This window comes from Chiloscyllium punctatum, chromosome 11, assembly GCF_047496795.1.
Source record: "Chiloscyllium punctatum isolate Juve2018m chromosome 11, sChiPun1.3, whole genome shotgun sequence".
Classification (NCBI taxonomy): domain Eukaryota; kingdom Metazoa; phylum Chordata; class Chondrichthyes; order Orectolobiformes; family Hemiscylliidae; genus Chiloscyllium; species Chiloscyllium punctatum.
In genome coordinates, this window is record NC_092749.1 from 15,043,562 (window position 1) to 15,070,539 (window position 26,978).

A 26,978-nucleotide genomic window follows, 5' to 3' on the forward strand; every position below is an offset into this window, starting at 1 on the left:
CGGTTAGCTCAGTTGGCTGGATGACTGGTTTGTGATGCAGTATGATACCAGCCACACTGTCTGAGGTTACCACGAAGGATTCTTCTTCTCAACCTCTGCCCTTGCCTGAGGTGTGGTGACCTTTGGGTTAAACTACCATTGGTTGCCTCTGTCTGACCCTACTTGATGATAACAACTCCCCAGAAACATGCCTTATAATTTTGATTTTGGTTTGATTTATTCAACTCAACAAGGCTCCATTGACGGCACCTTCATGTGACCTATAGCACCCAAAAGAACTAGCAAATCGCTGGGATCACGACTATTTGCAAGTTTCCCACCAAACCATGCACTATTCTGGCTTGAGGTTATATTGCTGTTGCATCACAGTCAGTGGGTCAAATTCCTGGAATTCCCTCCTGAACAGCACTATTGGTATATCTACACCCCAAGCACAGTGGCTTAGTGGTTAGTACTGCTGCCTAACAGCACCAGGGACCCAGGTTTGATTCCAGCCTTGAGTAACTGTGTGTGGAATTTGCATATTCTCCCCATGTCTGGGTGCTCCGGTTTCCTCCCACAGTACAAAGATGTGCATGTTAGGTGGATTGTCCATGTTTAATTGCGCATCGTGTCCAGGGATGTGCAGTCTAGGTGAATTAGCCATGTGAAATGTAGGTTAGGATGGGTCTGGGTGGGGTGCTTTGGAGGTTTGATGTGGACTTGATGGGCTGATTGGCCTGCTTCCACACTGTAGGGGTTCTATGATTCTAAGGACTGCCACGATTCAAGAATTCAGCTCACTACCACCTTCTCCAGGGCCGTTAGGAATGGGCAATGAATGATGGTTCACCAATTGGAGCGCACATCCTATTGATGACTTTTTAAAAAAATCTTTGGGCTTGGCTTTCATGTTCCACTTTCTTTAAATTCCAGTTTGTTGAAACTCCGTTACCTCACATTGCAATGTCCAACCTCATCTTGAATTGTCCACTCATCCATCACACTCATCCTCATTTATATGATTTGGTTTTCTGAAATCCTGTGCATTTAAACTTAGAATTCTTGTTTGTAAATGCCTAATTTCTCTGCCATTACCTCCACCTTTGAGTCACCTGTTTCATTCTTTGATCCTCTGACAAGGGATTAATGTGAGTCATTTCCTTTTATCCCAGTCTTTAGCCACATTGACCTTACTGTCAATAATCCTCTTCCCAAAACACTTCACCCCTCTTTATCTTTTTTTAAAATAAATTTGGCAATGTGGCTCAATGATTAGAACTGCTGGCTCACTGCAGTTTGATTCTAGCTTCAAGTGACTGTGTGGAGTTTGCATGTTCTCCCCAGGTCTGCGTGGGTTTTCTCCAGGTGCTCCACTTTCCTTGCACCATCCAAAGATGTGCAGATTAGGTGTGTTAGCTATGCTAAATTATCTGTAGTGCCCAGGGATGTACCGGGTAGGTAGATCAGCCATGGGGAGTGCAGGGTTACAAGGATAGTTTAGGGAGCTATGGCTGGATGTGATACCCTTCAGAGGGTTGGTGTGGACTCAATGGGCCAAATGGCCTACTTCTGCACTATAGGGGTGCTATAATTCTAATGCTTCCCAAACAGCAACAATTGTTTGGTCATGTCTGCAAAGTCACATGGCATGGCAAAGTATTTAGACTTCATTCTTTAGGTCTAGTTTCTCCCTTCCCAACCCAGGTGAAAGTTGCCTTCAGGGATCTTCTGTATTAGAATAACTATACAAATGCAGCATTTGCTGTTAATCTGGTTTTTCAAGTGACAGTCCAATCCTGATGATGGAGTTCAGGTTGCTGCTGTTCCTGGTTTTCCCAGTATCCCTGTGCTTCACTGTGTTGGAGTTCAGGTTGCTGCTGTTCCTGGTTTTCCCAGTGGCCCTGTGCCTCTCTGTGTGCAGGTTCCTGGTTCTGTGTGCTGTAGCTTTCTGTCCCTGGCAGTTCGATGAGTGGAGTTTTCTCTCAGTTTGTATGGATTTTATTCCTGCCCTGACTCTCTGCAATATTGAACCCAAAAATATGGCGGAGGACCCTGAGGAGAGAGTTCTGTTGGAAAGTTGGAGTTGCCCAATTCACCTTTAAGACAAAACGAAATTAAATTAGCAACTTAAGGAAAGTTTTGTTTTCGGAAGATGCCGTTCTATAAGAGGATCGTGGCACCCCAGTTGGTGTCTCGGTTGAGCAGTGAAGACTTTGGAAGAGTTTGGGAAGATGGTGAGGATGAGGAAGGGGTCGAGGAGGATGGGCACGGGCTGCAGAGGAGGAAGAGGAGGAGAAGGAGGAAGAAGAAGCTGGAGCAGGAGCCCCCCCAGCCCAGTGCTTTGCTCTTCGAGAGCCTGCAGGACGTGTCCAGCCACATACTCGCGTCGCTGCTCCGGCAGCTGGCCGACCTCAGCCGCCTGGCTACCGGCATCTTCCAGGAGCTGGAGCTGGAGGCGAACTCGCTGTGTGTCCGCTGCAGTCACCTCCACAGCCGGCTGCACAGCCTGCAACGCCGCACCCTCCGACTCGACGCCAAAAAAGTCGCCGTCCGTAAGTGTTGAAACAAAACTGCAACATCTGCTTCTAGCCGTGTGGCCCCTTTCCCTTGAATTTCCCCTGTGTGTGTATGCTTTTTTTTAAACAAAGTTACATTCAGCTTTCTACATTCTTGGGCATTTCTAGCCCTTTTTACTGGCAGTTACTTTGCTGAAACATGTTTATTTAGCAGTAAACACGTTTTACTATAAACACACGAGCGTCAGTAGAAGGTTGATTATACTTTTAAAATTCATCTCCGACTATTTTCTTCGGACTGTGCGTTAGGATGGGGAGGGAGGAGGGTGTGACGCCTCTTGTTTAAATTATACCTGTTTGAGAAAAAATGATACACTTGGATATTTATCATCAAACTCTTTATGTGCTGAGAATTTGAAAAGTACACATTACATTTTTAATTTGGCGATTTGGTTTGGGAATGGCCTTGATGCAGCCTACATCCAGAGTAGACTTGCTCACTGTTTTTAAAACACATTTTTGTTGAGCAACAAAGCTGTAATTTAGAAATTGCGCTCTTTGGTTCCTCTGGTTGAAGCCTATGTTTATTGTACTAAATAATATATAATTTAAAATTTATTGTTATTTTTCCCACCCATATGTTGTGACACAAGAGTGATATTTGCGTCGTGTTTTTCTTAAACAGTTGTAAGTTTTTGGTTATTTTGTCTCTTTCTCAAGTACTCAGTGGAGAAAAAAATGCTCCTGAATAGTTGCCGTCTGAACGCAGCATATAATTTTGTATTGAACCATTTGAAGTTAAATATCACGTTGTTTTAGTAAGTGTTATTGAACTGTGTAGCTAAAACATCCAGGGGAAAAGAATCTGTCCCATGATCAGTCCAGATCGGTTCCAGTTTAGGCTTCAGTGCATTGTAGGTTGTAGAGATGGTGCAGCACGGAAAGAGGCCATTCGGCCTTGGGTCCATGACGACACTGTGTGGAGCGCAAGTGTATGCTTCCACCACCCTTGTAAAGTCACGCTGGAGCGAATCATCCAAAAGTTTCATTCTCGGCTGTGATTGTACATAAATGCAAGAAATCGGTTTTGCGTGTGTGCTGCCTCGCCATGCCAAATAGCCTGTCACCATTCATTGAAGCTGCGCTTGGGATGCACCTTCCAAGGGTAACTGGTAGTTGGAGGGTATTTCAAGGAGACAAAAGCCGCCAGAATATAAGACGAAATAGCAGAAGAGAGCAACTAAGTAATTTTTCTTTTCACTTTTCTCCACACTTATTTGGAAGTTGTTTAATTTCTGTAAAATTTGATTTTATTATTTCCGTCCAAAAACCTTGATTAATCAAATATTGTGAACAGTACAGTATTGTCTCTGGGACTGTCGTCAAAGGAGTATGGCAATTTAAAAAAAAACAGGTCATTTTGACTGATATTGTATGTACTATGTACAATTGTGTATTTTGCTGTTTGACAATTGTAACTAACGTAAGATGCAGTTAATAACCTGTCACATCCACACTGTAGGATTTTATTCTGTGATAAATGGCTTTGGCAATACAATGAGCAAAATCTCGCAAGAAAAATTACAGAAAGATGTATTGAGTGTTTGGGGCATGAATTTGATGCTAGGTGGATTTGGGTGCTTGTGTTGAGTGTTAGGTGGAAAGTTGGGGGGTGGGTGCCTGTTTTTAGTACTAGATGGAGGGGTTTGTGTTGGGTGCGAGACAGAGAGGAGACCACTGTCGTCATAAGATACAGGAGCAAAATTAGGCCATTTAGCCCATTTGTCTGTTTCACCATTCAATAGTGGCTGATAGATGTCTCAACCCGATTCTCCTGCCTTCTCCTGTCACCCTTGATCCCCTTACTAATCAAGAGTGTATCTATCTCTGTCTGAAATGCAGTCAATGAGTTGACCTCCATAGCCTTCTGCGATTAATGAGTTCCACAGATTCAGTACCCTCTGGCTGAAGAAATTCCCCTCATCTCTGAATACTGCGTCCAGTTCTGGTCGCCTATTATAGGAAAGATGTGGATGCTTTGGAGAGGGTTCAGAGGAGGTTTACCAGGATGCTGCCTGGACTGGAGGGCTTAATTTATGAAGAGAGGTTGACTGAGCTTGGACTTTTTTCATTGGAGAAAAGGAGGAGAGGTTACCTAGTTGAGGTATACAAGATAATGAGAGGCATAGATAGAGTTGATAGCCAGAGACTATTTCCCAGGGCAGAGATGGCTAACATGAGGGGTCATAGTTTTAAGCTGGTTGGAGGAAAGTATAGAGGGGATGTCAGAGGCGGGTTCTTTACACAGAGAGTTGTGAGAGCATGGAATGTGTTGCCAGCAGCAGTTGTGGAAGCAAGGTCATTGGGAACATTTAAGAGACTACTGGACATGCATATGGTCACAGAAATTTGAGGGTGCATACATGAGGATCAGTGGTTGGCACAACATTGTGGGCTGAAGGGCCTGTTCTGTGCTGTACTGTTCAATGTTCTATATCTCTGTACTGAAGGGCCATCTCTTCCCTCTGAGGTTTTTCCTTTGGTTCCTTGTGTCTAATATTAGTGAAAATGCCTTCTCTACATTTACTCTATACAGGCCTCTCAGTATTCTGCAAGTTTCAAAGATGAACCCCTGCCTTATTATGCTAAACTCCAACAAGTGCAGATCCAGATTCCTCAATCACTCCACATATGACCAGGCTTCATTCGGGATCATTCTTATAAATCCCCTCACGACACTGACCAGCATGTCCTTAGATACGGGGCCCAAAACTGCTCTCAATATTTTTTTAAATTTCAAGTGCAGTCTGACCAGAGCCTTATAGAGCTTCCGTTTTTGTACTCAAGCCCTCGCAAAATGAATGCTAACATTATATTTGTCTTCCTAACTGCCAACTGAATCTGAATGTTAACCTTAAGAAAATCCTGACCAAGGACTCGCAAGTTCCTTCAAATTTCCAAAGCGTTTTCCATTTAGAAAATAGTCTAACATTGATTCTGCCTACCAAAGTGCATAATCTTTCTTTGTCACATTGTTTTCCATCTACCAGTTCACCCACTCCCCTCGACTGTCCACTATCTCTGCAGCCTCCCTGCTTCCTCAATGATACCTGTGCCTCCACTGATCATTGTGTCACCTGCAAATGTAGCAACAATGTCCTCAGTTCATTCATCCAAATTGTTAATGTATAGCGTGAATTGTTGTGGTCCCAACATTGACCCCTGGGGAACTCCACTAGTCACTGGCTGCTACCCTGAAACAGATCCCTTTATCCCCTCTCTGACTTCTGCCAGTCAGCCAATCCTCTGTCAATGCCAGGGAAGTGTGTCATTTGGCATTGGGTGGAGGAGAGTTACATCAGTTGGGAACTGGACACTGCAAGTCATGCCAGTTAGGTGCTGGACAGTCGTGTGTGTGTGTGTGTGTAGGGGAGGGGGCTGGTGTTGGAGGAGGTGTAAAGAGCTGTAATGTTTTGCGAGGTGTGTTTACATAGGAGAAAGCACTGTGAACACCTGCTACACAGCAACACTCCCCATGCAAATATTTGTGTGCTACGAGCAGGATTTGAGCCAGGATGAAGCCAGGGCTCCCCTTTAAATTTTATTCATATTATTATATAAATTAAATTAGAAATCCTACTTTGAAGCTACATTTCTCTTTGCATGATGTTATTCATTCAGAAGTCTTTGGCTTCATGTCTGTTGGATCTATGTGGCATCAGAAAATTCACCTTCTGTTAAATTCAAGTTTACCTGCAGTCTTCTCGACTTTAAGTGCCTGACTTGTGGATGTCTGCAAAGAGAGACTTAAGTAAAGAAACTATAGAAATGGAATCTGTTCCCCATATAGTAGAGGAGAGGAGATTTAATAGACCTGTTGTAAATGCTGAGTGGTTTGATAATATAAATGAAGGGAAAATGGTTCCAAGGGCAGGATGGTTAGTGATCAGAAGCGATAGATTTATGAAGCAAACACCAGAGGGGAAATGAGAGTTGTTTTTGTGCAGCATTGGTGGGGAAGCAGATTTAGTGACAAAAGTGAAACATTTGATAGCAACAGAGAAAATAATGGGAATAATTAGATAGCAAATGATTCCAATTAATAATTGGATTATTGGATAATGAATAATTGATTTTAACATTCTATCAATGGAGGTATTCAGCACTGAGAGGTGCCAACTCTGCCCAGAAAATGAGGCACATGGCCAAGAGTGATCATTCTTGCTGTTTGCCTAATTATTGAATTCCCTATTGGACCTCGTCCCTGATGTAACAGCAAATCCAAAACAGCTCTCCTGTGGCAGAACAGAAAATATACCTTAAACTGATTGCATAGAAGGCCATTTGACTCAACATTCCAGTGTCTGCCCTTTGAAAGAACTGTCCAATTAGTGTCACTCCCTTACTTTCTCCCAGAGCCCCACAAATAACCAATGAGTCTTGAAGACTATTTGCCAAATTATTTTTGGCATTGCTTGAAATGAGATGTCAAGCAATCCAAAATACTTAACAGCTGTCTTTGAAAGGAGGGCAATATCACAATTTTGATTTGAGATTTGCTCATCTAAAATACTATGTTGAGAGTATCCTCAATGGATATTCACCATTGATGAAGCTCAAGTAGGAAATGTGATGAATACTCACCATTTGCCTGGACAAATGACGAAAGCAACACTTGAAACTTAACACCATCCAGGGCAAAGCAGCCTACTTGATCGGTACTCCATCTACTGGTACCATCTCCATCGTTCGCACCCTTCCTACTGACACTGTATGGTAGCAGTGTGTACCATCTGCATAATGCATTGTAACCACTCACTAAGACTTGTTTGACAGCAGCATCAAACCTGTAATGTCAATACCTGGAAGGTTAAAGGCAGCAGATGCATGGGAGCAGTTACGTCACCATCTACAAGTTCCTCTGTAAGTAGTGCACCATCCTGACTTGGATGTCTATCACTGTTGTGATGAAGGTACGTAATATAGTTTGGAGCGGGCAACTTTTGAGGTCAGAAACTCATTTAGAACAGTGAACTAAATACATCATTTCGAACAAAACATGTAACTTTGAGTGCTTAGCAAGGTACTGATGGAGTCAATTGATTATGTTTGTAATGGCATATAGAAAAACAAAAAGTGAAGGGCCACTGGTATTTTGAGAAGAATCAGGTTTCAGATCGACAGAACAGTTTAATATCAGCAAAAGCATGGATCAGTTTGTAGAAATTTCTACAATAAGAGTTTTCAGTTGGGAGAAATCTTTAGCTTTTGAGAACTGAAAATAAATCTAGACTTTATAAACCGATTACAGCCAAATAAATAAGAAATCTTAAAAAAAGGAGTGATACTTCCCTGGATTTGATAATCTGCAAGGAATTTGGGTGGAGAAAGGATTGAATCTTTGCTTTTTGCTGTTTTATGTATGTGTAACTTTGTTTATTTTTTCTCCTTTTTTATATAAATGAGCATGCATTCATTTAAAAAAAATAAATTTATAGTCTTGTATGAACATGTTCAAGGGCAAAACATCATGGTAACTAAACCAGAAAAAGTGTGATTTATCCAGTCAAGTTCCACACTGGCATTTGATTTTGTCCAGCAATTGCATCAGCTGGGATCATAGTACTGTTCTTCTGCTTTCACTGGCAAAATCCTCCACAGCACCATAGTTGTCATTACACCAGGAGGACTGCAGTGATACAAGTAGGCGGCTCCCCAACACCACCTTCAAGGCAATTAGCAAGAGACAATAAAAGCTGCCCTGCCTGCATTTCATGAATTTTTAAGAAAAAGTAAACTTGTTAAGCACCTTTTTGGTTTAACATTCTTCCTCCCCTCTTGTTGTTAATTGCTTTTGAAGAAGAGGAGGGACATTATCACCATGATTCTGGCTAATCCTTGTATCTCAACCGACATCCTTAAAGTAACCTGCTGATTTATTATGCTGTTTCTAAGACCTTTGTGTAAATGGATGGTTGACTTTCCAACTGTAGCTTAGTTGGTCACATTTTGGTCTCTGTCACAAAAGTCTAGATTCAAGTCTTGGTGCAGGATTTGAGCAGAAAATTCAATGCCAATAGGCTAGTACGTTTCTGATGGAGTGCACACTGTCTTAGGTAAATTCTTTTGGATGAGACCTTAAACTAAGGACTTATCTTACCCCTTGGATAGACAAATAATAGACAGTAGGTGCAGGAGTAGGCCATTCTGCCCTTCGAGGTAAAAACAATGGCTCCAGAATCTGGTGTCCAGCATCTGCATTGGTGGTGCTGGAAGAGCACAGCAGTTCAGGCAGCATCCAAGGAGCGGCGAAATTGATGTTTCGGGCAAAAGCCCTTCATCAGGAATAAGGCAGAGAGCCTGAAGTGTGGAGAGATAAACTAGAGGGTGGGGATGGGGAGAAAGTAGCATAGAGTACAATAGGTGAGTGGGGGAGGGGATGAAGGTGATATGTCAGGGAGGAGAGGGTGGAGTGGATAGGTGGAAAAGGAGATAGGCAGGTAGGACAAGTCATGGGGACAGTGCTGAGCTGTAAGTGTGGAACTAGGGTGATGTGGGGGAAGGGGAAATGAGGAAACTGTTGAAGTGTTCCGAGGCGGAAGATGAGGCGTTCTTCCTCCAGGCGTCTGGTGGTGAGGGAGCGGCGGTGAAGGAGGCCCAGGACCTCCATGTCCTCGGCGGAGGGGGAGTTGAAATGTTGGGCCACAGGGCGGTGTGGTTGGTTGGTGCGGGTGTCCGAGATGTTCCCTAAAGCGCTCTGCTAGGAGGCGTCCAGTCTCCCCAATGTAGAGGACACCACATCAGGAGCAACGGATACAATAACTGATATTAGTGGATGTGCAGGTAAAACTTTGATGGATGTGGAAGGCTCCTTTAGGGCCTTGGATAGAGGTGTGGGCGCAAGTTTTACAGTTCCTGTGGTGGCAAGGGAAAGTGCCAGGATAGGAGGGCAGGTTGTAGGGGGGGGCGTGGACTTGAACAGGTAGTCTCGGAAGGAATGGTCTTTGCGGAAGGCGGAAAGGGGTGGGGAGGGAAATACATTCCTGGTGGTGGGGTCTTTTTGAAGGTGGCGAAAATGTCGGTGGATGATTTGGTTTATGCAAAGGTTAGTAGGGTGGAAGGTGAGCACAGGGGCGTTCTGTCCTTGTTATGGTTGGAGGGGTGGGGTCTGATGGCGGAGGTACGGGATGTGGACGAGATGCGTTGGAGGGCGTCTTTAACCACGTGGGAAGGGAAATTGCGGTCTCTAAAGAAGGAGGCCATCTGGTGTGTTGTGTGTTGGAACTGGTCCTCCTGGGAGCAGATACGGCGAAGGCAGAGGAATTGGGAATACGGGATGGCATTTTTGCAGGAGGTAGGGTGGGAAGAGGTGTAATCCAGGTAGCTGTGGGAGTCGGTGGGTTTGTAAAAAATGTCAGTGTCAAGTCGGTCGTCATTAATGGAGATGGAGAGGTCCAGGAAGAGGTGGGAGGCGTCAGAGATGGTCCAGGTAAATTTAAGGTCAGGGTGGAATGTGTTGGTGAAGTTGATGAATTGCTCAACCTCCTTGCAGGAGCACGAGGTGGCACCGATGCAGTCATCAATGTAGCGCAGGAAGAGGTGGGGAGTGATGCCGGTGTAATTACGGAAGATCAACTGTTCTACATAGCCAACAAATATGTGTGCCCATATGTGTGCCCATGGCTACCCCTTTGGTCTGGAGGAAGTGGGAGGATTCGAAGGAGAAATTGTTAAGGGCGAGGGCCAGTTCAGCCAAACGAATGAGCGTGTCGGTGGAAGGGTACTGTTGGGGACGTCTGGAGAGGAAAAAACGGAGGGCTTGGAGGCCCTGGTCATGGCGGATGGAGGTTTTTTTTTAGATTAGATTAGATTACTTACAGTGCGGAAACAGGCCCTTCGGCCCAACAAGTCCACGCCGACCCGCCGAAGTGCAACCCACCCAAACCCCTACATTTACCCCTTACCTAACACTACGGGCAATTTAGCATAGCCAATTCACCTCACCAGCACATCTTTGGACTGTGGGAGGAAACCGGAGCACCCGGAGGAAACCCACGCAGACACTGGGAGAACGTGCAAACTCCACACAGTCAATCGCCTGAGGCGGGAATTGAACCCAGGTCTCTGGGATTGGATATCCGTGGTGAAGATGAAGTGTTGAGGGCTGGGGAAATGGAAGTCTTGGAGGAGGTGGAGGGCGTGGGTGGTGTCTCAAACATATGTGGGGAGTTTCTGGACTAGGGGGGTTAGGACAGTGTCGAGGTAGGTAGCGATGAGTTCAGTGGGGCAGGAGCATGCTGAGACAATGGGTCGGCCAGGGTGGTCAGGCTTGTGGATTTGGGAAGGAGATAGAACCGGGCAGTGAGGGGTTCCCGGACTATGAGGTTGGAAGCTGTGGGTGGGAGATCTCCTGAGGTGATGAGGTTCTGTATGGTCTGGGAGATGTAGGTTTGGTGATGGGGGGTCATGGTCGAGGGGGCAGTAGGAAGAGGTGTCCTTGAGTTAGCGTTTGGCTTCAGCGGTGTAGAGGTCAGTGCGCCAGACTACCACTGCGCCCCCTTTATCAGCTGACTTGATGGTGAGGTAGGGATTGGAGGGCTGCGCGTTGAGGGTGAGAGGTTGGAGTGGGGGAGGGGGGTAGACAGGTTGAGGCTGTTAATGTCCCGCCGGCAGTTGGAAATGAAGAGGTTCGAGGGCAGGTAATAGGCCTGTGCGGGGTGTCCAGGTGGATGCAGTGTGTTGGAGGTGGGTGAAGGGGTCCTCGGAAGGTGGGCGGGAGTCCTGATTGTGAAAGTAAGCTCAGAGGCGGAGGCGACGGAAGAATTGTTCGACGTCACAGCGTGTATTAAATTCATTGATACGTGGACGGCGGGGGATGAAGGTGAGTCCTTTGCTGAGGACTGATCGTTCGTCCTCAGTGAGGGGGAGGTCTGGAGGGATGGTGAAAACTCAGCAGGGCTGGGAGCTGGGATCTGGGATCTGGTGAGTGTGGAGCTGGGAGTGGGGGCGGAACCTGTAACTGGAGTGGGTGTGATGGTGGGGGGAATGAGGGTGGAGTCTTGAGCAGGGGTAGTGTTCCCCTCGGGGTTCTGGGGGGTGGGGATAGTGACAGTGGGGCGCTGGTGGGGGCGGAAGTGGTGGTGACCACGGCAGTAGGGGTGGCGGAAGTCACTGAACGTGTGGCATCAGCGATGATGTGAGGGGCGGAAGTGATGTCACGTGTGATGCATGAGGAATTGAGAGGGGTGGAAGTGGCCATGATGGGGGCGCAAGTGACGACATCAATCAGCGTGGGGGTGGCAGCTGCATCAGCCACATGGCTGATTGCGTTTGAGTAGTTTCTGAGGCCAGGGGAATCTTCTGGAATGTTTGAGAACCGCTGGTTATGGAAGTGGGTAGATAAAAGTTTGTTGTACTTACAGTCGTTGATGTTTGAGATGGAATTGAAAGACTGTTTGTTGAGAGTATGAATTCTCCTGAGGATGTAGTACAGAGTGGGTCCTTTGCAATTCTGAGAGAGTGTGGCCCTCAGCTGAGGCATGGATGACTATAGAGAGGTTAGGTGCCGGCACATTGCTGCAAGCGTGGAGCGGAGGATCTTGAAGGAGAACTGTTGCTGGTGTTTTTGAATCTGTAGTCTGTACTGTTTGTTGTGTTCGGGTCCGAACTCTGCTGGTTTAAAGGTGGTCCGGAGTCCGTGTGGGATGAGTTGGTTACCGAGGCAGGCACTGAGGAAGCAAATGTGGCTGTGGTAGCGAGTTTGTTTCACGACATGGTTGAAGAGCTTCAGGGCAGAGGGAATAACCTGGGAGTTGCAGTGGGAGAGGGACTCCCTGAGATTCTTGTAGAGAGAGGAGGAAAACTTCTTCAAGGCAGGCATCCTTGCAAGAGGAATCACAGTAGGGTTAAAATCAATAAGGTAAAAACAATGACTGCAGATGCTGGAAACCACATTCTGGATTAGTGGTGCTGGAAGAGCACACCTGAGGAAGGGCTTATGCCCGAAACGTCGATTCTCCTGTTCCTTGGATGCTGCCTGACCTGCTGCGTTTTTCCAGCAACACATTTTCAGCTTCATTGACTGATGTACAAGAACACCTAGATCTCGTTGTACTGCCCCTTTACATAACTTGACTCCATTTAGGTAGTAATCTGCCTTTCTGTTCTTGCCACCAAAGTGGATAACCACACATTTATCTACATTAAATTGCACCTGCCATCCATCTGTCCACTCACCTAACCTGCCCAGGTCACCTTGTAATCTCTTAACATCCTCCTCACATTTCGCATTGCCAACCAGCTTGGTATCATCAGCAAATTTGCTAATATTACTTTTAATACCATCATCTATATCATTAATGTATATTGTAAAAAGCTGCAGTTCCAGCACTGATCCCTGCGATCACCGCCTGCCATTCTGAAAGGGAGCCGTTTATCACTACTTTTTGTTTCCTGTCAGCCAACCAATTTTCAATCCAAGACAGTATTTTGCTCCCAATACGATGCGCCATAATTTTGCTCACTAACCTCCTATGTGGGGCTTTATCAAAGGCTTTCTGAAAATCCAGGTACACTACATCCACTATATCTCCCTTTTCCATCTTCAGAGTTACATCAAAAAATTCCAGAAGATTAGTCAAGCATAATTTCCCCTTCATAAATCCATGAAAGATCTGATGTCACTATCTTGAAGAGGAGCATTGGAATTAACCCAGTATCTTTATGAATATTTATTTCAATCACAAATAATTGAATTGAGGCATTGGGTGGAGACAATACATCACAACAACAGAGTATGTTACAGCTTTACATGCAATTATTCAGAATGGGTGGAGGTTATCTGATCTTTATCAAGTTATTTTTTTGTAGGACTTTATTGTTGCAAGATTGCTGTCTACGTTAAAATGACTACATTCAAAAAATATTTAATTCAGGCAAAGCGATGAGATGCATGATGGACCTGCTGAGCATTATCGAGATGCAAATATTTCTTTAATTTTTTCCAACTTGGTTGCCACGTTTTCTACATTACAACAGTTCCTACATTTCAGAAAGTTCTTCATTGCTTGTAAAGCACTGTGGGACGTCTTGGAGTCATTCAAAGCAAAATATAGATGTGCGTCTGCCTTTGTTTCGATAGAATACATTTCAAGTGTGGTCTCTGCTGGAGAGAAAATTATGGGGTAAGTGTCATCAAGTACAGGTTGCAAGTTATTTCCTTGCTCTTGCTATCTAAGTCTGTGTCTGCAAACTGCACAACTCTGTGCATAATGTGAATTTTCTTCGCAATTAGCTGCATGCTACTTCTTGATTTTATTTAAAGGTGACAGTAATTGCTAGGATAAATGATTTTGTTGTTGTGCTGAAACTGATACTTGCAGCACCTCCAAGATTTCCTATGCATAACTGTGGGACTTGGCCAGCAAGTTGTGCGGGGAGTTCAAACCGTGGGGTCCTATGCTTGACATAAAAATTCAAGGGTTTTGAAGATGTAGCTGAGATACTGTTGTTTCAACAGGCAGCAGGGTTGGTAATTTTAAGAAAATTGGCAAAAAGAAAATCAGAGGGAAGTTGAGACTTTTGTGTTACTGAGCAAGTTGTGATGTTTTAGGACATGATGCTAAAAGCAGATTCAGTGGTAACTTCAAAAGAGAATGGGATACCTACTTATGTGGGGCTCCAGAAATGAGCAGGGGTGTGAGATTAAGTAGGTAGTTCTTTCAAAGAGTCGGTACAGATAAGATGGGTTGAATGACCTCCTCCCATTCTGAATAATTGCATGTAAAGCTGTAACATACTCTGTTGTTATGATGTATTGTCTCCACCCAATGCCTCAATTCAATTGCTACCCGTAGGAAGCCCATTATTTTATGACTTCATGATTCTATCCATATTCCTTTGATTACTTTGTCTTTAGCCTGTCTGCTTTGTGCAGCAAAGAAGTCTTCAAACACATCTATCAACCTGGTTTCTTTCAGCACTTGAGTCAAGACGAACATTGGAAATAAAAGCAGAGATATGCTGTTCAGTTTATTGAGCTTGTTTTAGTTATTCATCTAAATCAAGGCTAATCTTCTACTTTTGACACAATTACCTGCACTATCACCTTGATCCCCGATGTTTTTAATAGCTACAATTCAATCGATTTCTCTCTCAAATATACTCAATGATTGAGTCTCCACAGCCCTCTGAAGCTGAGCATTCCAAAGGTTCACAACCATCTGGGAGAAGAAATTCCTCCTTGTTTTAGTCCTAAATTGCTTATCTCTTATTCTGAAACCATGTTCCCTGGTTCTGGGCACACACAGACAGACAGGTAGACACCAAGCCAGGGGAGAAATATTTCCTATTGCAACTCTGTCAGATTTATGCAATGTTTCAATGAGGTTAAGAAAATAACAAGGTGGAGATCAAGTATCTTCTTTCAACATGTGGACCTATTTACTGTATGTTGCAAGGTCTTGCCATTGTGAGCTGCTGGACAGTCCATAGATTTCATTAATTACGAATGGGAGATCAGTGTTAACGCTGGTCATTGGCCCATTTTTAGTTAAGATTCGTCTCCTGGCGACTCTGAACCACAACGCCACTCATTGTTTATCTCAACACCTCTTCTGGATGCTTTTTTTTGTGTCCTTGTAGTTTTGGTTGTTTTTGATGCTAGTTTTAGTTTGTCTGCTTGTTTATTCCTGTGTCATCTCGTTCGCTTTAATGATTTATGTTATGATTTGATGTATTGGAAATAGATGATCATGGAAAAGGTGGCCCATGTTGTGCATGGAATTTAAAGTAAGGGCCAACCATGATACACTGAACCAGGAGTCAAAAGATTATGGATTCAAATCCCCTTCAGGGAATTGAACATATAGTCCAGACTGGCATGGCAAGGTGGTACAGTAATGAGGGAGTGCCTAAGGATGCAGCATTATTCTCATTTGCCAACCCTCATCTCCTGAAACAACTTGGATACTTTACCTCTCTCTCCTCCTTTGAAGCACTCTTTAAAATCCACCTCAGGAACAAGCAGCCAAGCAAACATTTCCTAATGTGGTTTGGTGTCAATTTTTTTTTTGAGAAACATTTCTAGTAAAATGCCTTGGGACTCTGTTTACTAGCTTGAAGGTGCTATAGAAACTCCAATTGTTGTTGTGACAAAATTTGATTATGAGCTCTGTCCTCTCACTAGCATCCCCTTTTTTTCATGCTTGCAAAGTGTCAATCATAAATTTAATTGCATCATCGGAGAGAGCAGAGGTTGGAATATTGGAGGCAATGAACTGGGCCTTCTGCGTTTGGGAGTTGTTGTTGGGTTGTGGCGTGGTGAGAGTTGGTACAGAATGTGGAAACGACTGTGAAAGAAATAGCAGGGTGGGATGGGGATGATTAAGAAAGAAGAATTTTAAAGCATGGAATCAAACCTCACACAGACTTATTCAGTTGAAGACTAATTCCACAGACTTTTATTTTCTGCTTCAAATGATAGTTTCTGTTGTGGCAGGGAAAGTTTTTTGTTCTCAATCTTATCCCGCAGGAGATACAGCACTTCTTCCACTCTGCCTGCTCTGATTCTGAAATGTGCTTGTGTTAATACCGATGCTACCGAACAGATGGGACTCTCCATTTGGGTTAAACCCAGCGGGAACCAGCCAGCCTTGTGCTTTGTGCCTCGGAGCAGTGTGTAATGCTCTGGTTCCCACAGGGAGAGGAGACAAAAGGCTTTAACAAGACATAGTCCTGATTGTGGCTTCGACTGTGTAACATTTTGAAAAACAAAAGGGGAACAGACTTGCAGATGCTTTTTGAGTTGAGGGAATAGTAATTGTAAGTTTAAAAAATAGGCAGTGTGGAGTTTATTTTTAAACAAGCATTCAAAGCATACAGTGGGGCACTGCTGTTCAAACAAAACATCGAGGCAGCGAGAGATCTACCCAAAGAAGCTTTATCGTGACTTTCATCCAGTCAGGTTCTTTGTCCTCCCAGTCAAGGTGTTCTTAATATTTCAGTCTTTATTCTCCAGTAGATTTTAGTGGAAGATTTGTTTTCGTTTTTGAGACTAGTGCTTAACCCTCCAAGCCTTCATCCCACCACAGGTTCTGCGCTCTGCCAATTCTGGCCCCTTGCATATCTTGCATTGTGATCGTTCTACCATTAGTGACTCTGCCTTCTACTGAGTGTTCTATTTATTCATTCAGGATTGTGGGCATTAATGACTGAGCCAGTATTTATCGTCCACCCCTGGTTGCCCTTGAAGTGGTGTTGAGTTGCTGCCTTGAATCACTGTAGTTGTAGTGTCGAGTCATCCACATATTGTTAGGGACAAAGCTCCACAATTTTGACCTAGCAACACTAAAGCAACTATTATTCTGGAGATTTTAGAGGAATTCTAGACGTCCTCCCCTAAACTACTTTAAGATGCTCCTTAAATCTGACCTCTTTGGTCATGCTTACAGCCTTCTCTCCTGTTATGCATCTTGACATTTAGTAAACATTTTTGTGGAGCATTGTGAGAATTTAAAGATGTTGCTTTAACCAAGATGCGAGGTGTATCTGATTTGAATTACATTGTTAATTGAATCTTTGGTTGAAGATGACATTAGCATGGTTGGCCATTCCCAAACTCTGAGCTTCGATTTGAAGGGCTTCCTGCAATGGCTGGATCCTTGAGTCTCTCCGAGCAAAGGCCAGAAACAGTCTCAAATTGGACAGCATGCTCATATGTCGATATGAAGGGTCCTGCCCAAAACATTGACTCCCCTCCTCTGCTGCTTGAGCTGCTGTGCTTTTTCCAGCTCCATATTTTACTGAGTCTGACTTTCCAACATCTGCAGTTCTCACTATCTCCAGCATGTTCATCCAAAAGTTTTTCTGATCTTCTGCCATGTGAAATCATAGCAATCTCCTGCCCTTCGTGCAACTTTATTTAAATCCAGTTTTGTGAAGTATTCATATAAGGTTAAGTATGGACATAAGAAATGGAATAATGTACGTCAGTAATAAATCTATTTGATTACATCAGGACAGATTTGTGTTAGACAGAGATAAAGACAAGTACTTTGTAGTTATGTGGAACTGTTGTTGGATATATTACCATGTTTTAAGAAAAAAACTTGCTTTATATATGACACGTTTCATGATCCTAAGACCTCCAGATCTCCAAAAACATTTCACAGCTTAAGAAATACTTTTGTCATCCAGTAACTTTATGCACTTTAGCAAACTTCTGCATGTAAGTTCCCACGATCAGTATTCAAGTAATGATCAGGTAATCTGCTGTGAGGTGAGAATTCTATGATTAAGCTCTAGCTTTTACTTCATTATTTTAATTAATTTTGAAGTGTGCTGAGCAAATAGGGCAGCCGTTCTCCATCAGCAATGTTTTCAGCTCTGTTGTTTGACCTAGAGAAGAGTTCCTTGCACCATGGGAAGGGCTGTGGAGGTTTCTGTCCTAAACTTGAAGCACCAGAATGGGTGAACTTGGTAAAAGCAGAAAACCTCAGACATTGCTTCATACTGCACTGCAGACAAATGTCAACCCAAATGTGGACTTGTGCTCACAACCACCTAACCTGTGTGTTACTAAATAAGCCAGCCTGGCCAACAACAATAATGCAGTCAATACTTGATTTTTGTTGAGTTGCAGGTCTGCATCAGGTATTGAAACAAATATCCGAGTTTGGACATGGGATGATGCGGAGACAAAGAAAAGGGATCAGGTAAATTTAGTAATGTGTCTGGGGTCACTGTCTCGGTAAGGGTATGCAGATATTCACTAAAGGTGGGATCAGACTCTGCTGTGATAAACCCATATTGAATCCCTCACTCACCAATGCCATGGCCTTGGCTCACCTGAGATGAACGGCTGCTTGGACATCCTGTCACCTGACAAGAAGATTTGCCCCCTTCAGGGAAGACCTGAGAAAGACTTTAAACCAGTGGAAGTGTGGGCATGAGAAGAATTGTTGTTACATAAGAACATAAGAAATAGGAGCAGGAGTGAGCCATCTGGCCTGTTGAGCCCGCTACACCATTCAACAAGATCCTGGCTGATCATTTTGTGGACTCAGCTCCACTGACTCACTCATTCCCCATAACCCTTAATTGCTTTACTGTTCATAAATCTATCTCTCTTTGCCTTAAAAATATTCATTGTAGTAGCCTCAACAGCCTCACTGGGCAGAGAGTACCACAGATTCACAACCCTTTGGGTAAAGAAGTTCCTCAGCAACTCCGTCCTGAATCTGCTCCCCTTATTTTGAGGCTATGGCCCTACATCTAGTTTCATCCGCCAGTTGAAATAACCTCCCTGCTTCTATCTTATTTGTTCACTTCATAATTTTATATTTCTGTAAGGTAATCCCTCATTCTTCTAAGTTCTAATGAGTACAGTCCAAGTCTACTCAATCTCTCCTCATAAGTCAGCCCTCTCAACTCTGGTATCAAACTAGTGAACATCCTCTGCCTCCCTTCCAATGCCAATACATACTTTCTCAAGAAAGGAGACCAAAATTATTGCTGACAACATAGCAACAGGAGGAGGAAGTCCTGAACCTCAAGCCTGTTTGACAGTTCATTAAGACATCTTTCTTTCAGTCATTCATGGGTGTGAGCATCGCTGGCTGGTCCAGTGTTTGCTGCCCATTCCGTATTGCCCTTGAGAACGTTGTGCCACCTTGAACTGTTGTTATCCATATGGGGGATATGTTCAGAAGGGGTTTTCTAAAGTTTTTGATCAAGTGACAGTGAAGGAACAATAGTACAGTTCCAAGTCGGGATTGTTTGTGGCTCGGAGGTAAACTTGTAGGTGCTGATCCTCTGTTGAATGAGCTGCCCTCGACCACCTAAGTGGTCACAAATTTCGAAGCATTTGAAGGGACCTAGGCAAATTGCTACAGTTCATCTTGGCGATGGTGCATATTTCTGCCATTGTGCCTTGGTGGTGGAGGGAGTGAATGTTGAAATAGTGGATAAAGTGTTATTCAAGTGTGATGCAGCACACTGCTCTGTCCTGGACGGTGTTAAACTTGTGTTGAGTATTGTTGGTCCTGTATTGATCCAGGCAAGTGGAGAATATTCTACCAAATTTCTGATTTGTGCCTTATGGATGGTTTACAGGCTTTAGGGATTCAGAGAGTGGGTTATTCACTGCAGATGTACTACTCTCTGACATACTCTAACTACCATAGTATTTATATGACTGTTCCAGTTATGTTTCTAATCAGTGTTAACTTTGTGTGTCATTGGTGTCACATTCAACAATGGTAATGTTAATAGCTAGGTTGTCTCTTCTTGGAGAGGGTCATTCCTGAAACTTGTGTAGCACAAATGACACTTATCAACCGAAGCCCAAATACCATCAAGGTTTTCCTGCATCTTGTGATGATGACGTCACTTCAAGAGGTTATTTTGTCTTGGTTTTTTTTAGAGAAGTTGTAAGGCAGAGGACACTAGCCAGGTCTAAGGAAGTAAACAATTTGTGAGGCCTTTGAGGTTTATTTTAAAGTTGGAACAATGCAAGCAGCCTGGATGTGGCCAGCTCTCTCAGACCATGCTTTCTCTTTTTTTATATAGTTTTTAGGTGTAGTTTTAAGCAGTCGCCTTTAGGGTCTCAAAAGAATCGGAAGCTTCAGTGAATGTCTTCTCGCTGATATTTTTTTCTGAACCTGCTTTTAATGTTTCTTCCTCCTGTATTGGAGAACTGCATCTGAGAATCTGTGTCTGAACTTGCCAGGGGGTATTTTTATGGGCTGTTACTATATTGGAGCAGGGTAAAAACAATGACTGCAGATGCTGGAAACCAGATTCTGGATTAGTGGTGCTGGAAGAGCACAGCAGTTCAGACAGCATCCGAGGAGCAGTAAAATTAACGCTTCGGGCAAAAGCACTTCATCAGGAATACAGGCAGAGATCCTGAAGGGAGGAGAGATAAGTGAGAGGAGGGTGGGGCTGGGGAGAAGGTAGCATAGAGTACAATAGTTGAGTGGGGGAGGGGATGAAGGTCACGGAGGAGGGTGGAGTGGATAGGTGGAAAAGAAGATAGGTTGGTAGGACAAGTCATGGGGACAGTGCTGAGCTGGAAATTTGGAACTGGGGTGAGGTGGGGGAAGGGGAAATGAGGCGAGTTTGTTTCAGGACATGGTTGAAGAGCTTCAGGGCAGAGGAAATGACCTGGGAGTTGCAGTGGGAGAGGGACTGCCTGAGATTCTTGTAGAGAGGGGAGGAAAACTTCTTCAAGGCAGGCATCCTTGCAAGAGGATTCGCAGTAAGGTTAAAATCAAGTAGGTAAAAACAATGACTGCAGATGCTGGGAACCAGATTCTGGATTCGTGGTGCTGAAGAGCACAGCAGTTCAGGCATAGTTAATTCGTAATAGTTACTGTATTGATTATTCGGTTAAGTTCTCCAATAGTTAAGTTATTCTAAATTCCTCTTTCTTTTGTTTTATATTTTAACTGTGGCATTTAAATAAAATGTGTTTTGCTGACTGTCAAGTAGTTTGATCAGTCGCATCACATCTGGAACACAGTACTTCACATCTGCCTTTAAAGTAGGAAAAAGTTAGGGTCTGGGCTACCTTTTTAAAACATGGGGAGGGAATCTGGTCCACAACAATATGGGCACAGGCTGCATCAGTATTTGAGTTGTGAATGGTACTGCAAACTAGAAAGTTCAATGATTGTTCCATTTATCGAGTCATAGAGATGTACAGCATGGAAACAGACCCTTCGGTCCAACCCATCCACGCCGACCAGATATCCCAACCCAATCTAGTCCCACCTGCCAGCACTTGGTCCATATCCCTCCAAACCCTTCCTATTCATATACCCATCCAAATGCCTCTTAAATGTTGCAATTGTACCAGCCTCCACCACATCCTCTGGCAGCTCATTCCATACATATACCACCCTCTGCGTGAAAAAGTTGCCCCTTAGGTCTCTTTTATATCTTTCCCCTCTCACCCTAAACCTATGCCCTCTAGTTCTGGATTCCCCAGCTCCAGGGAAAAGACATTGTCTATTTATCCTATCCATGCTCCTCATAATTTTGTAAACCTCTATAAGGTCACCCCTCAGCCTCCGACGCTCCAGGGAAAACAGCCCCAGCCTGTTCAGCCTCTCCCTGTAGCTCAAATCCTCCAACCCTGGCAACATCCTTGTAAATCTTTTCTGAACCCTTTCGAGTTTCACAACATCTTTCCGATAGGAAGGAGACCAAAATTGCACGCAATATTCCAACAGCGGCCTAACCAATGTCCTGTACAGCCGCAACATGACTTCCCAACCCCTGTGCTCAATACTCTGTCCAATAAAGGAAAACATACCAAACGCTGCCTTCACTATCCTATCTACCCGTGACTCCACTTTCAAGGAGCTATGAACCTGCACCCCAAGGTCTTTTTGTTCAGCAACACTCCCTAGGACCTTACCATGAAGTGTATAAGTCCTGCTAAGATTTGCTTTCCCAAAATGCAGCACCTTGCATTTATCTGAATTAAACTCCAGAATCTGACGTGTACCCTAACTCACCCAATTGTCAATGCTTCTTCCTCCATAAAACCTGTGGAGGATGGAGCATAATGCACAAATATCATTGATTTAAAGTGGCTGATTGATCCCAGCATCTATTGCTTCCTGTGGGACAGCATTTGACACTACTTACCACGTGTTGCCTGCAGAATTACTTTCGTGTTTCTGAGTATCTTTGTATCTGAGTATTTTAAGTCTGTGTCCTTTAGTCCTTAATCCCTCCAGAGGAAGAAGTTCCTTTTTGCTGTATCAATGTCTTTCAAACTCTGAAAATCTACTCTGTGCGAGTTGGCTTCTGGTAACATGGTTGGATTCTGAAGCCACAGGTTGCCAGCATTGAAGCAAAACAATGGGCTAGTCGGCAGCTGCTCAGCACCCTGCCAGAAGCAATCTGATCAGCTTTTTGATGCGAGGGCTGCTGCTCTCAATCCTATCTACAGCAGTGAGTGTGATTCAATGCACAGGGTCCCAACATGTGGCCACACAACCCTCTGCATTCCCTGAATTCCCTTCTCTTTCTGTTGTGGTTTAGTTTCCTTTCTGTCTCTCTGTTTAGCCACTTGCCCACCGTCAACAAAAGCCATTAGTCTCAAGCTGGTGATTGTTCATCGGGTTCCTGGCAGCCCCTCTCAACACTCCAGCGTAAAGCTAGCATTAACATGATATCTGTCAGGGAATCCAGCTGTTCAGCCGTGTCTGCCTTTGTGCACAATTCCTATTACATGCACAAATGATACAGCTGATGCAGGACTTGCTCCATGTGCTCTACTCTAGCCCAGTTAGCGGATGTCCACTCGCTCTTGATTGGTGTTGCTTCTCTCTGTCTCCTCAGTCGCATGTGATTTTTATCTGTTGAAGCATCAGGTAACTTAATGGTCATCCATCATCCTGAACCCAGTGCCAATAACAATAGGCCCCTTGCTCTACCTCCCATATTCAGACTAAGACTAAGCAAAACATCATTCGGTGATACAGGACTTGAGTACGTCTGAACGAAAAGACAAATTTTCTTGCAGTTTTTAAAATCTTGCTCTCAAGACAATCCACAAGAAGAGGAAAGAACTTTTGTACTGTTTGAAAGAAGAGTGCTGATTGGTTGTCAAGTGGATTCATTGACAATACACCATTTAGATTGACAATTAACTGCCAAACTTTTAAAACAATTTAACCAGGCTGGCTGATTCTGGATAGGACATTGCTCAGAGAAATGGACTAGAAATTGGCCGTCAGTAGTTATAAGTTTAAACAGGCACCACGTGTTGACCCTTCTTCTGCTTGCGAGGAGGACTTTATATATAGCTTCCACCTTCAAGTACACCATTTTATTTAATTACGTGATTTTTTTTATAATGTGAAAGAAAACTCTACATTGGTATTTCATGCAAATTGTCCTGATGCATAGGAAGGATATTATTAAATTGGAGAGGGTTCAGAAATTATTTATCAGGAATGGAGGGTTTAAATTATAAAGATAGGCTGAGATTTATGTCAGCTGAGTCAAGGCGGTTGAGGGGAGATGTTATTGAGGTTTATAAAATCATGAGGGACATAGATAAGGTGAATAGCAAATATCTTTTTCCTAGGGTGGGCAAGTTCAAATCTAGGCAGAATATTTTTAAGGTGAGAGGAGAAAGATTTAAAAAGAAAATGAGGGGCAACTTCTTTACACAGTGGTTTGTGTGTGGAATGAACTGCCAGAGAAAGTGGTAGATGTAGGTACAGTTATAACGTTTAAAAGACATTTGGATTAGTACGTGAATAGGAAGGGTTTGGAGGGATGTCGGCCAAATGCAGGCAACTGGGGCAAGTTTAGTTTGGGAACATGGACTAGTTTGACTGAAGGGTCTATTTCTGTGCTGTAGGAATCTGAGTGCAAGAGGATAAACTTCAGCAAAATCTCTGGGTAATGCTTCAGTAAAATGTGTAGTATGCAGTTGTCACTCACAAATATCTGCTAGTTTCATTTCTTTAGGCACAAGTTGTAATTTTGGACCAGTCAGTGTGTGTTGTTATGGCAACAGCAGGACAGAAAGAGAGGGAGTCATAACATTGGAACCCAGAATATACTTGGTTGAAAGGTGTTGAGAGCAGAAACAATGGATTTATTTTCCATTCTTGTTCCCACTCATTTTGTTCTCCACTCTATTCCATCCCCACCTTTAAAAATCCCAGGAGACCTTTTACTCAAAACCTAAATCATGTGAGAGGCCAAGTGGGTTTGTTATTGATGGCCAGAGCCCTGAGCCAATACTGCTATTTGTATAAATGTTAGATTGGTAACTTGCACAAACTATCTGTGATTGCACAAATGAAAGGCATCCAGTGGTCCCCACATGTGCCGCTGTCGTTTGTACATGAACTGTTGTCTCACTGGGGAATGTTGTGCCTGGAACAAGGTTTTGCTGGAGTCAGCTTTTCTGTGAACTGCAGATAAAAAAACAGTGAAACACGCACATTCTTTTTTACATTGCAGCCTGTTGAGTCATTCATTCAATCTACAAAATCGTAAAATGCTGATCAGAGGCCTGTTTTACATTGAGAAAACCCCTTTAATGAGAATGTTATTACTTGTGATCCTGCCACCCCCTTTGCCTGTACCATCCATTACTGAAAGTGTGCTATTTCTTGGCGTGTAGAATTCCACAATCTCCAGTTGTTCTGCGGCACCTCATCCAACTGACTATTCACTGTGCCAGCCACAGCTTCCTGTATAACATTCGCATCTCTGAATTTGTAGGTTCAACTTCCACTTCAGAGACTTGAGCTCTGGATTTAGGCTGACTGCTGACTAAAAGTATAGTGCTGTACTGAGTGAGTGCTCCACTGTTGCTGTGCTGCTTTCAGATAGATGTGGCACTATTTCAGAGAACAGCAACAGAATTCACCTTGGCTTCTTTCTAGCAGTATTCTCCCTGATGTCCTGGGCCTTATTTATCACTCAACTAATCCAGACAATCGGGCCATTACGAGGTTAGGTGCACAGGCAGGTAGTTCTGAGGAGATGGGGAGGCTCAAAGATTTAGACAGTTTCGGAGAGTGGTCCAGGAAATGGCTGATGAAATTCGATGTGAGCAAGTGTGAGGTCTTGCACTTTGGATAAAAGAATACAGGCATGGACTATTTTTGTTTTAAATGGTGAGAAAATTCATAAAGCCACAGTACAAAGGGATCTAGGCATGCTAGTCCAGGATTCTCTAAAGGTTGATTTGCAGGTTGAGTCCGTGATTAAGAAAGCGAATGTAATATTGTCACTTATCTCAAGAGGGTTGGAATATAAAAGCTGCGATGTGCTTCTGAGACTTCATAAAGCTGTCGTTTGGCCACCATTTAGAATACTGTGTCCAATTTTGGGTCCGCACCTCAGGAAGGACATACTGGCACTGGAGCGTGTACAGCGGAGATTCACGTGGATGATCCCTGGAATGGTAGGCCTAACATATGATTGGCTCAGGATCCTGGGATTGTATTCATTAGAGTTTCGAAGGTTGAAGGGAGATCTAATAAAAACTCACAAGATAATGAATGGTGTAGAAAGGGTGGACGCGGGGAAATTGTTTCCATTAGGTGGGGAGACTAGGACCTGTGGGCATAGCCTTAAAATTAGAGGGGGTCAATTTAGAATGGAAGTGAGGAGACATTTCTTCAGCCAGGGAGTGGTGGGCCTGTTGAATTCATTGCCACGGAGTGCAGTGGAGGCTGGGACGTTAAATATCTTCAAGGCCGCGATTGATAAATTATTGATCTTGCAAGGAATTAAGGGCTATAGGGAGAGTGTGGGTAAGTGCAATTGAAACACCACTTCAGCCATGATTAAATGGCGGAGTGGACTCGATGTGGCGGATTGTACTCGATGGGCCAAATAGCCTTGCTTCAGTTCCAATGTCTTATGGTCTTATTATTTCATTGCTGTCTGTGAGCTCTTGCTGTACAGATTGATACGTAGGTTTCCAACATTGCAAAGGTGGCTACATATATGTACCTTCAGGATTAGCTTGGCTAATAAGCGCTCTCTCATTTTAAAATATCTATCGCTGTAGATCAGTGTGGCTTGGTTGTATTGGACAAATTGCCTCTAAGGTTATGACGTGTAACAATTCAGTCAGCACCACGCAGACTATCACACTTAAAGTAATGTCACTATGCTCTGATGTATACTTCCTTTTGTGGGAGAAGTCTCTTGAGATTTGCTGTATTCAGTGAGGTGGGGTTAGAGCTTACTGCCAATGTTTGTGGTTGAATAGTTTGTCTAAAGTTGCTGCCTAGGCCTCTGAGGAAGCAGGCAGTTTGAGAGAATTTTTAAACAAAGAGCTGATGAATTCAGGATGTTTCATGTATGTATCTCTAATGGATAGGAGATCTGTCCATCTGATAATATTGGAAAGAAGTGGCCCCTCAAGATTGCTTCATTTTTCAATTTGTTTAATCTCAACATCCCCTCCTCCCCTCCTCCCTTCCCCATTCTCCATCTCCCTTTTAAAAACTTGAACTGATTACATCCATGGCCCTCTGAGCATTAGCAATGTACTCATTGTGTAAAGTCTTGTGTCAGTAATTGCTATAAAATAGCACTTAAACAGATTACTGCCCATTATCATGTAGCTGTTTGTGGGATTTCTCAGAGTAGGCTGCCATGTTCCCTGAATTACAATGGTGACTGCTCTTCAGAAGTAGTTGGTTATAAAGCATTTAAGACCTGCTGTGGCCATCAAAGTTGCAGCCTAATGGATTTGATTCAAAATCTAAGCTTGTCTATTGTTTTTTTTTAGCGTCAGTAGTTGCTGGTGTTGGGTATTCTGTGCAAACATATGAATGTGGAAATTAGGACCAGAGGTAAACTGCTTGCTCCAGCATTCATTGGGATCACGGCTGATCTGATTGTAACCTCAACTCCGCATTGCTGCTGACCCCCAATAACCTTTCACCCTTTTGCTGACCAAGAATCTATCTACTTCATCCT

The 26,978-nt window shown here is 43.7% G+C and overlaps 1 protein-coding gene across 3 annotated transcripts in view; it reads left to right on the top strand.

Annotated features, from left to right (window-relative positions):
- Positions 1–1,879: 1,879 nt before the first annotated feature.
- The window catches only part of LOC140482751 (NHS-like protein 1), a 265,348-nt gene continuing 240,249 nt past the window's right edge, over positions 1,880–26,978 (top strand). The window contains exon 1 of one of the 3 annotated variants that reach the window (XM_072580336.1): positions 1,880–2,534. In XM_072580336.1, the coding sequence (XP_072436437.1) occupies positions 2,135–2,534 (400 nt within the window). In that variant the 5' untranslated portion in view covers positions 1,880–2,134. The remainder of the gene's footprint in view (positions 2,535–26,978) is intronic. The other 2 variants (XM_072580334.1, XM_072580335.1) reach the window with 2 other exon arrangements.